This window comes from Centruroides vittatus, unplaced genomic scaffold (genome assembly GCF_030686945.1).
Source record: "Centruroides vittatus isolate TY-2023 unplaced genomic scaffold, ASM3068694v2 scaffold_386, whole genome shotgun sequence".
Classification (NCBI taxonomy): domain Eukaryota; kingdom Metazoa; phylum Arthropoda; class Arachnida; order Scorpiones; family Buthidae; genus Centruroides; species Centruroides vittatus.
Window position 1 is genome coordinate 2,596,111 of NW_027122706.1, and position 12,516 is coordinate 2,608,626.

The 12,516-nt window shown below is 28.3% G+C and overlaps 1 protein-coding gene across 2 annotated transcripts in view; it reads right to left on the minus strand.

Moving 5' to 3' along the window:
- pds5 (cohesin associated factor B pds5) overlaps window positions 1-12,516 on the minus strand; it is a 128,048-nt gene that overhangs the window by 85,683 nt on the left and 29,849 nt on the right. For both annotated transcript variants that reach the window (XM_067286657.1, XM_067286658.1), the window contains exons 4-6: window positions 6,911-6,997; window positions 3,984-4,081; window positions 747-873 (exon numbers count right to left, since the gene is read on the minus strand). In XM_067286657.1, the coding sequence (XP_067142758.1) occupies window positions 747-873; window positions 3,984-4,081; window positions 6,911-6,997 (312 nt within the window). The remainder of the gene's footprint in view (window positions 1-746; window positions 874-3,983; window positions 4,082-6,910; window positions 6,998-12,516) is intronic.

Genomic DNA, 12,516 nt, shown 5'->3' on the forward strand with positions numbered 1-12,516 from the left:
ATTTGTGCAAAATATCAACCAATCTGATTTGGTGATTCCCTAACCTTAAATCTATTTAAATAATTTTTAGTCTTTGTTCTGAAAATTATCTTTTTATAAAAATAGTACAAAATACATTTAGCTTTAAGATTACACAGAAAAAATAATCCTTTGGAATGATTACTTTAAATATATTTAAAAAAAACAAATTAAAATTCAATGTTAATTAAATATACTGATATTCATTCCTAACAAATTTCACTGCCACTGTATTTTGTTTTTGCTAATCAATTTTAATACCGTATTTTACGGACTATAAGACGCACTTTTTTCTTCGAAAAATTGCCTCCAAAATTCAGGTGCGTCTTATACTCCGTAGCGTCTTATAGGTATTTTTTTAAAAAAATTGCTTAAAAATTAAGGTGCGTCTTATAGTCTGTAGCGACTTATAGTCCGTAAAATACAGTAATTGATTTGTTTAATAAAGTTCCAAACCAGTATTTTAACATTTTACTATTTCTAAATAAAAAGTTTTAGCTTTCATTTAATTTTTAATAATTAAATAAACCCAAACATTTTTTAAAATACAAACTTCAGAAATAATTAGTTACTACATAATTACAAAGTTTTGAAGAATATTCATTAAGACAAAGTTTATACTTTAGTAAAATGATTTATATATAAATAATTTTTAAATAAATATATCATATTCTTTATCTTTATGATTTCAAGTTCAAAACAGATTTTAAATTTCAAAAATTAGTTACCTTTCTAGGTTCTATTACTTGAGCAAAAATAACATCTAGAAGTTCCTGGGATACACTATCAGCCTCAATAATCAAAGGGCACATCATATCAAGCATAAAATTTTTTACTTTTGGAGAATGATTATCACTAAATTATAAAATTCATTTTTATACATATTTTCTTGCAAAATTCATAAGCAAAAAATAAATAAATTATTTATTTTAATAAAATATATTAAAAACTAATTAATAATACAGTTAAATCTTGGTTTTCAAAGTAATTCATTCCTAAAAGTTGTTCTAAAGTCAAAATGTATTTTCCCATAAACAACATAAAATGGATTAACCTGTTCCTGACCCCAAAAAAAAAGCCTTTTCTTTATCTTTTTAGTTGCATTTCATGCATAAAAATGCCTAAAAATGCAATGTAATATTATATTTAATATAATACTCTATTATATATAATAAATATTTGTTATTTAATTTAACTTAAGCACATTTAAACATGAATTCCTGGATGCCATTTATATTACATGAATGTCAATTAATAAGGTTTTTATTAATTAATTTGATGTAAATTCAACTGCAGTGCATATCAAAAAATGAAAGTAATATCTTTTCCATATGCACATTGAAATCTAATTTAAAAATTCATAGAAATGTCATTGTTGATTCATGACATCTAATAACACAAGGTAATCTCAGGGCCGCTAACTTCTGAATCAGTAGGCTTGTCATTGACTGGTCAGGTTATTGACTTTCTTTAACACAGGAAGTATAGGGAGTTGACTCATCTGTGTCTGACAGACACACAGGTAGTCAACTCCCTAGCTGATTAACTTGTTCGACAGCTGGTCAACTTCCATTCTTGTCAAATCTCTTGTCCAGCAACCAAGTTATTTTGAAGCAACTGATGCAATTATGAGTTCGAAATTTGTTTATGAACAGATTTGTTCAAAAAATGAGGTGTTCGAAAATAGAGGTTTGACTGTATTATGAAGTCATAATTTTGTGTTTCAAAGCTATATCACAAAAATACAATATATATTTTCATTATTGAAATGTTAAATTTCAAAAGTTAAATCATTATTATAGCATATTAAAATAAAATAAAAAATTTACTAGATCATGTAATAGTCATGTGAACATGATCTTAAATAATCATTTCTATAATCACTGTTACTGATTTAACTTTAATCTAATCTACTGATTCGGATGTTTAATATTAGATTTAACTAGTAAATCTAATATTAAACATCTGAATCAGAATATTAAAATTTAATCAAGAATATTTTAAATATATATTATAACTTTGAATGCAAGTACAGATGATTCATGTATTTTAAACTTGTAAATTAAATTAAAAATTAAAATTACATGTTTTATTTAATAAAAGTGAATCTAATACTAGGGTAAATCAATATATAAGTTTCAGTGGTCTGGCATATCTACATTAAATGATTTGTAAAAATTAGGACTACATCCCTAGGTAACAACAACATCTGTTGTCTATATGGTTTGTTGTGGTGGGACTGATATGTCCCAGTTATGTACAGAAAATATCTTTTGTAAGTGTTCACCATTCCAAGCATGTCCACTGTATTGTTAACAGAGAGAGATGGTGGGAATTTGAATATTAAGAGAGATGGATCAGCAAAGAAGTGTGGGCTGTAATTTGTGTAAATTAGCTAGAGATCAATCCAGAAATGAAATTCACAAAAGCCTGTTTGATGTTTATGGAGAAGTTGTAATGTCTGAACAGGCCATGAAGAAATGTGTTGAGAGTTCTTCAGTGGGAGAATGAGTATGGATAATGAACAGTAAACTATTTGTCCATCCTCTGAGAAAGAAAATGCTAAATGTGTGAATTCTTTGATCCAAGAAAACAAAAGAATCAAAATGCATGAGGTAGACAAACAGTTGGAAATCTCCTTTGGCATAGCTCACAACATTATTTGGAAAACATTAGGGTACAGAAAAATGGCTGCAAGATAAGTGGCTTGCCAGTTCACAGCTCTGAATCATTGTAATTAGATGAGATTGTGTTTGGTATCCCCATTCATTATCAGAAAGATAAAAATGCCTTCAGCAAATCTTAAGCAATTAGATTGGGAGCAACTGAAACATACATCTTACAGCCCCAACATGGCACGAAGTAATTTTCACTTTTCTCTACTAACTTGAAGTAGATATGACCTTCTTCACAAGGGAATTTGAGGTACTGGTAAATACAAGTGAAACAAATGTTTGGATATGGATGGTGGTTATGTCAAAAAGTAGAGGACAGATGAGGCTATCATTGTGTACCACAGGTTCTTGTAAATAAATTCTTGTTATCATATAAGACCACCAAAAGTTATTTGATCTCCCTACATATATTAATTATACAATTAATATTCTATGATTTGTCTTTTAAAATAAAAATTATTGTCTAAATTTATATAGTAATTCAAATTAGTATGCTTATTTGTGAAATAATTTTATTAAATTTTGGTATTTTAGTAAAATTTTATACATTCATTACATTCACTTCATTAATTGCAACATTTATCTATTTTTCTGTAAAGAAATTAGTTTAATTTGAATAACAAACAACATCATAAATATGAACCCTATTGCTTTGGTAACAAGATATTTCTTTTTCTTACTTTGACTTATCTAATAAATATATATATATATAATAATTAAATACATTTTAAAAAAATAAATAAAATCAATACATTGTATTAATTATATGGTTAAAATACCATGATGAATTATTATTATATAAAAGTACCTTTTTAGTTTAAAGTAAGAGTTATTTCCCAAACATTCATTTAGATAATAACTGAAAACCATTTTAGAATTTTAAAAATATCTTTAATGAATTTTCATCATCTAATTATATATAAAAAAAATTGGTTTAATGTTACCTTAGGTAGCCAAGATGGTGGCTCGGCTCTAATTCCAGCAAGGAAACAGTGGGACGCACATTCTAACCTAACCTAACCTAACCTAACCTATTCTAATAATTTGGTTGCTAATAATTATGGTAATTTATTAGAATAGGTTAGGTTAGGTTAGAACATGCGTCCCACTGTTTCCTTGCTGGAATTAGAGTCGAGCTGCCATCTTGGCTACCTAAGGTAACATTAACCAAAAATCATATTAACTTATAAATATTTTTTTCTATTTCAGTTTCAGAAAAGTAAATCCTTGAATATTATTAAAACTTTAAATTCAAAAATGTGTTTATTATTTCAAACATAAATAACTTACTTTATAATGTTGAACATAAGGGCAAAGAGCTGACAAAAAATCATTTGACTTTCTTCCAGTTCAAAACATATGTTAAATGTTTTAACCCATGCCAAATTCTAAAAAAAAATTTTTTGACATTATTTTATAATAAAAATTAACATTATACATATTATTAACTTAACAAATTAAAATTTTAAAAAACAAAGTACAAAAAACTATATACAATAATATTACATAAAAATTTTCTTTATATGTATATATGTATGAACAGCATAAACAAGAATAAAATAATACAAAGTATGTTTAAAATCTTTTACAATATTTCAGTTCAATAATTCTATCTGTTTACTCTGTTAGTTGATGATAACCTAAATGAAGCTTGAAAATGTTTCTAATTAAATCTTCTTCTTCCTAGCATTGAGGTCCTGCTTCTATGCAGGGTCTGCTTTCTTGCAAGCCCTTCTCCATATGGTACGGTTCAATGCATCTTCCGGAGTGATGTTCATCCTCCTCAGTGACCCACCCTCCTCAAAATGTTTCTAATTAAATATTTTTTGATAATCTAAAGTTTAGCAGTTTGTTTGTTTTGTTATTAATTTTATAATGATGCCAAGTTTTGGAGACTTTTATGATTCTGGAATATAACCATTATAAAAATTAAAACAACAATATATTTACTTATTATTTGGTATATAATTTTTCATCATTAGCAGAATGTAATACCAAATTCAACTTCAATGACAAAATGTAATGAACCATTTAAAACTATTATAAAAGTTATTTTCTTGCTAAATAAATTTAAAAACATTCATATCAAACTGTGCTTTTTGGAAAACACACATATAGAGTATTTAGATTATTTTTATATTTATTTATGCTAGACAGTGTATTAATTAAATTTTTATCTGTAATTTTTTTAAATATAGATTTTGTTGTAATAGTTTTTATTTAACAATAAAATATTAATATAAAAAACATATTTTTAAAATGCAGAAATGCTTTTTTCTCTAATAACATGGTCAAATGAAATTTTTAATCCAATAATTGTTTAAAATCAAGTTTAATCTGCATTAAACATTCAATAGCAGTGATATTCCACACTTACTAGTTTTTCACAGACCTTTTCCACCAAACTGACTTAATTAACTGTGCTTGCACAATATCCTCAAATTACATGCTATCCAACTGTGTAAAAATTTTGGTTGAAATATTTTTTCTGTTTATCATGGGCCCTCAAAATAAACTGTAGTGTAAATTTACCACTTTCCACATGCAATTGCATACTACTTTTTCATGCAATCACATGTGTACATGGTAATTTTCCACTCAGTCATTATCAAAAATATCATGGAAGTAACTCATGATTACCACAAGAGGTTCTCATGACAACAGATATGCATGACATAATCACATGGCAACCTGCAAGTCATTTATGACCTTGAATGCTTGTCTCCATAATAATTACCTGGGTGCTTGACCTTCAACAATTCTAATTTAAATTTTTCATGCTTTATTTTGTGCCCGAAAAATAAAAAAACATTCATTTTCTGGTCCTGAGGAACATTTATTCAGCCCTCCCATCATTTATTTCCAGATGAACTCATTCACAATATCCTACAGTACTGCAAAGTTTCAAAGGCTCCCATGAAAGCTGTCAGAGACACTTTTGTAAACAAAGCATCTCATAAACTAAACATTTGACATTAAAACCTGACACATGCAAATAAGACAAATTACTAGATTTTTCATGATTGCCAAATTTGAGGAATGACTATTACATACAGTGTAATTACATGTGAAAAATCAGCAGAAAATCACTTCCTTGTGCATGTGATTACAGGTTAATATTGGTCAATTTCTTAAAACAAATGCAAAAGAAATTAAAACAAAAAAAAATATAGCAATAAGTTGCTTAACTTTCCTGGTGATATTTAAAATTTTGATGGTGCCATCTGTTGTATTTTATTTAAAAACTTTTTATATTTTTAATTATTATAAAATAGCAAAAAGCTTAATTTTGAGGGTAGAGATGGGTTTATAAAAAATTGTAAATGCTAAATGCTAATAACGTAAAATCGTCATAAAGTCCAATCCCACTTGAGATATGACACGACTCCCTTTATCTCCACACTTCCTAAACTGTTAAAATACCAAAATTTAATCAATCCCCTTACTAAATAAACCTCCCTGCAAAACTTCAAAAATTTTCAACAAAAAGCACAAGAGTTATTAAGATTTAAAGAAGGTGAACAAAATCATGCCACACACACACACACACACACACACACACACTAATATCCATACATGCAGAAAAAAATCTCCAAATTTTTTTGCATTTCTCAACATTCTAAGGTCTCAAGTCCAAAAGTGTAAAAATCTTCAGGGAACATTTTTTACCAATTGCCATACTTTCCCTCTGTTATATATAACAAAGCTGGGAAAGTAACTAGTAAAACCGGTTAATATTTAATAAGTTTTATTTATCTTAACAATGGCTATAAATTTACACACACCTCATGTGCACTTGTCATGAATGTAAGAAAACTTTTTACTATACAAAGTACTCAACTTCAGCTACACTATATAACAAAAATTGGTATATACACTATAACAGGTATCTGAATGCATGCCTGAAAACATTCCATTCAAAACATGGAGGCAATAAATATATGTGTATTCTGCACTTTCAGCTGTTACTTGGCTGCACATGTATAAATTTTTGCTGTTTTAAACTATGTAATCATCCAATATGAACATGAATATGAATGGCAGTATAAAATAAGGTATTGTTTCTGCATTGTTTAGAACTCAAAACAATGACAAGAAAGACATTAGGACTGCTGGTACATGAACAATCTTCCAGAAAAAAAAGCAATGGAGTGACTAAACAGCAGATTGCAAAAATGCTAATAGGGTTTCTAAAATAGTTATTCTTAAAAACTCACCTCTAATAAATAAAAATAACGTTTAAATACAGGATCTTTCGGATCTTCTAATCCTCGAAGTTGGTCAATGAAAAATTCAAACAACACCTGAAAAATCAAAATTAAAAGATTAATTTTCAAAAAGTAACAGAAAAAAAAAACTAATAAAATTTTTTACGTAAAAGATTAAATTTTAATGTCTCAGAATATGTTGATTAACAAAATTAAAATAGTTTTATTATTATTTATGTTGCAAATGTCATGTCCAGCTGATACTGGTACCAAGTGCTAAGCTGGTCTGAAGTCAAAGCATAGCTACCCAAACAAGTGAAACATTAAGCTTCTGTGTAACTGGTGTATGTGTCCACATCTAGAAACTTCCTAAGAATGTGATGCGTTCATTACTGCAGCTTTCTGTAATATCATGTATATGATTTTATTAAGGTTTAACGCTTCTAGATTTTTAAGTAGTGTATGTGGTATAACATCAGTGGAAGAAAGGACAATAGATACAATAAACATCTTATTGTACCTACAGGGTGGACCAAAAGCCACTTTACCATTTAAAAATAAAATAACTTTTTTACCTTTAATTATTTTATAAGTTTTTTTTAACATTATAATGTACACATCTTGAAGATTTTTTTGGCCTAAACAATTTTAAATGACCCCTGTTTTCCTCTTCACAAAGTGAGCTGTTTCTATGGCACTCTCCATAACTGCTTGCAAAGTGACTCTATTCATCATTCGAATTTCCTGATGAATATTGTCCTTCAGCTCAGCAAGAGTTTGGGCTTATTAATAAACACTCACTGTTACAAATATCCCCATAAAAAGAAAGCTGGAGCTGCCAGATCAGGGGAACATGACAGCCAACAAAACTCTGTATTTCTGGAAATTACTGTTTCTCCAAAAATTTGCCTTAACAGCTGCATGTTGTTCTGGTGTTAATTTACCCATAATTTATTTCCGAATTCTGTATTTTAAAAATCTGAAAAAAAAAAAAAAAAAAAAAAAATGAAATACAGGGTGAGTCAAAATTATATGAATGCTATTTGGGAGAAAGCATTTACTCAAAGTTTACGTTATACAGAGTTTCAACCTGACCACCAGCACAATTAATTGCACTCAAACCAACATTCAACGGTACAATTTAGTGCCAGAACACACATTTCTAGGGATATGTAGGATATCACACCTTTTATTCTGTCTTTGAGGTCTTCAAGGTCTCTCACTTTTGTACTATACACACACTTCTTTATCATACCCCATAACCAGAAGTCACAGGGTGTGAGATCCGAAGATTGGAGAGGCCATAACAATGGTCTGTCACGACCAATCCAATGCTTTGGGAACGTTTGATCGAGATAAGTGCAAACAGTACAAGCAAAATGGGGAATAGAAAACAAAACAAAATTAAGATGTTTCATTAATAATGTTTAATTAAAAATTAAAATTGTTCACATAATTTTGACTCACCCTGTATAATAATAGCAAAAAAGTTATTTAATTTTTAAATGGTAAAGTGACTTTTGGTCCACCCTGTATTCACATCTCTCTTATTTCTTAAGCAGGCGGAGTGTACTTGTTGATTTTTTTCAGTATAAGCATTTTTCATATTATGAATGTCTGGAATGGAGATTTATATAAGCAATCTTATTGCATTTGTCAATAAAAGTGAAGTAAGGTCTGTTGTGATGAATTGTTTTATCTATTATTACGGCTCTATCATAGTATATTTTGTGTATCATTATCTAATACTGTATTTTTGCAGATTGACCAGCATGCCAGAAACCATGGGGTTACTGGCATGCCAGTTAAACTGAGACTAAAAACTAAAATTAATCAATCTAACAAAACTAGTTGTTAAATAAATGTTAAACAATACATTCTTCTGAATACAATAAAATAATATTATAATTTGACTGACTTACAACCCAGGAAGAGTTTTCATTTACAGGGCAATAAAAACAATTAGCAGTAATAGTAGTAGTAGTAGTTAGTCAGTGTGGGCTGCACTGACAATCTATCCTGATTGTAAAAGATAACACCTCCCTGTCAAATTTTTACACAAAGTGGATGTTAATCAGTGTAAGTTAATCCATGTAAGTTGAGATAATTTACATAAGTTTCTGAAACTTGATATGTTTATTTTTGTATTTCTAGAACAAATTATAATAAAATAAACATTTAAAAAAAAGCACTTTTTGTATTCCACAAGTATTTTACATTGTTAGAAAGGAGATAAAATGCAGAAATCAAACATATAATTGTAGTTTTTGATATAATGACAACAGTTTCACGATTTCAGAATAAAAACTGGTATCTATGAGTTTCAAATGTCCTCTGGAAAAAGCTATATAACCTCGTTTAAATGGCATGCCGAATTCCCTGCTATAAACCAGAATTCCAATGTTTACCATAAGGAACTATCTGATTTCATGGTCTGATTGTCTGGCATGTTGGTCTATCTGACCAACATGCCAGACAATCTGTGAAAATACAATACAGTGGAGTATATTTTAGTATGGTACTTGGGTGTGTTACTGAATAATGTGTTTGTGTGCAAGTTCTTAGGGTATATTTGCTGTTTGATTATGTCTATGTAAATAGTCTGTTTGTGCTAAGAGCTTGCAGTCAGAGGTTATATGTTTCTAGCAGAATGTGGCATTTTCTGCAAGAGTCATTTGCAAAAGTTTATTTGTCAATATCCTCCAGAATGTGTTTTCTGTAGTTTTTAGTGTTTATGATCTGCTCTTGAATGTCAATCATAAACCCTTTTGTCTCTCTAAACAGGCAGCTCCTATTCAGCTAGTAGTTTGATGCAGTCAACATATTTCTAAGCTAGGTCATAGGCTTGCCTGCCATGAAGTGTCTTTTGGGCTATAACTGCTTAATGATGTCTATGTTATTTGTGTCCAGATGTAAGTTTAACGATGTGTTATTACTGTCTGCTAGAGTTATAGCTTTATGTAATCTCAATGTTTCTTTTTTTGTGTGTTAAAATCCCCAGTGTCTGTATCTGTTTTTAGTAGGTTAATTATATTAGCCAGGCCCTCCTTCTTTATGAAGAAGAATTAGTCTTTCTATGAATGATTTTGGGTGATGATGTTTATGCTTAATAGGTGTTATTCTTATTTTCCTTTGGAGATGCTCAAAATCTGTGTGTGTCCAGCATTTAAATCCAAAAAAATAAATGAGTACAAAGACAATAAATGTATTAATTGCTTGAATAACATGTTTTGCATTTAGGTTTGTTAGTGGTGTGCCAGTTGTGGGGTGTATTAAAGTCCACATTGTTCAGTAATAAATAATTAACGTGGATTTATTTCTACTGTATATTGTCATTTTTCATTTTCATGCAAATTCTGATGTTCCATCACCACTGGTGAAGTGGTGTTGAAGTTGGTAATGTTAAAGTAACAGCATTTTTCACTATTGTTTCAATTTTTATAAACTGCTATGATTAGTGTTTCAAAAATGCATCCAAAATATAATAGTAAATGTAGCAAGAGATAAATGAAAGAAATGTCACTCTATTACCACAGAAACTAAAATTCATTATAAAACTAAGTGCATTAGGTAGAAGAAAAAACTGTATTTGAAACACCTGCTACTAAGCAGTAGCAAGAAGGTAAATGAGCATAATGTATTCTGTTAAGTACATTGAAGGATCAAAGGCTAACAATATGTGGTTATTCTGTGTACAAATGTACTTTCTAGGTATGTTTTTGACTTATGACAAAACCTTGAGAACTTAACCTGTTCATAACTAGGGGAGCACAGCACCCATATTATCTGGTAGAATCATTCTTTTTCTTCAAATAAAAAATTGATGCAAAACTAGTGCCATAGTGTTAAAGTTATCGATCTTGTGAGAAAGAGAAGACACTGATCTTGATTCCACAAATAATAATAGCTTCTTAATAAATTTTTCAGAATTTTCTTCCTTTTCTCAGTAAACTTCAGAGATGTTCACAGATTCATGTGTGCATGGTATGGAAGCAAAATAAAATTTCAAATGCTCATAACTTCTAATAAGTCATCTTTCAAAAAAAAAATGTTTTAGATAAAAGCTTATTTGCTTTTGATATAGAATCATGTAATATAAAATGGAAGTTCCTATTTAAGAAAATGAAGTTGATCCTGTTTTTTCACTGATTGTAGCGCTGTCTATGATGAAATCAATAGCCTTGTCTTGGTCTAACATATTAAGTTTAATGATTCTTTTGTAGAATGTGTATTTATTAAGTTATTCCAGTAGAATGATTAATATGAACCATCTGCATGTATGTATACATATCATTTACTATGATTTAATTAATAAGCCAACAATATATTCAATATTATTCATGGCTTCTCAATACTTATTAAAAAACTAATAACAATAATAATTCAAATAATACTGACTGTAAATAGTAATAAAATACTTATAAATATTTTAATTAAAACAAACTTATGAGAGCTTGTAATTAATATACTAATAAAATCTTTGATATAAAGAAAGTTTTGCTAAAATCTAATTTAATTTTTTTAAGTTAAACAATACTTAAAAATAAACTATAGAAGCTTTTTGAAAATTTTAAAAAATGAATTACAGTTACAAAACATTATTTTTTTAATGTAGAAACCATATTCTGAACTGGATATATGTAATATAACAATACTTCCAAACCTAAAATCCAGTAAGAACAAAACATTTATTGAAGAAGAAACATTTTCAACCTTTACAAAGGTATGTGTTGTTTTTTCTTTTATATTCAGTTTTAGTTCATAATTTATTACAGCATTCTTGCATATGTGAAGTTTGTACACAATGAACATTTTTTAAATTCTGTTTTTGTTAGATTTGCATTCTATCAGTAGAACCCGAAGATGACCTTTGTAAAGGTTGAAAACGTTGGTTCTTCAATAAATGCTTTTGTTATCACTGGATTTTAGATTTAGAAGTGTTGTTATATTATTTTTTAATATTCTTATTTGGTTTGTTTCCATATTTCAATTTATGTAATATGGTAAGGTTATTAAGAATAACAAAAACACTTCAATAATAAATTATTAAATTATTAAAACTAGATAAGGTTCAAAATGAAATAAGCACACCAAATATAACTCCAGAAATATTTTTTTAATAAACCAAAAATGTTTTTAACCTACTAAGATAGGCCTTCTTCAGTTGAAACAACAAAATTTAAATGAAAAGAATAAAAAGAATATTTTTAAATAAAATCAAACATACATAAATTTTGAATTTAATAAAAAAAATAAAAAATAAGTAATAACATAACATAATATATTGTATAAACAAAAACATAAAAACAAACAAAAGTAAAAATAAAATAAAAGTATATATATAGATAAATAAAATGCATGTAAATAAAATATGCAAATATATATATAAAATATAAATAATACATGAAAGCATATATACAGTGAAAACTGCTTAGGTGACCACCTGCATTCAACAGGCATTTGTCAAAATGGGCAAAAATTTCTGACACGGAATAGTTTATACATAGAGTCTTCATATAAGTTACCCGTATTAAACAACCACCTGTGTAACGCGACCATGGGCATCGATTTTTGGTCTGAAACAACATACAACTGTAATAAGCAACCACTTCCAC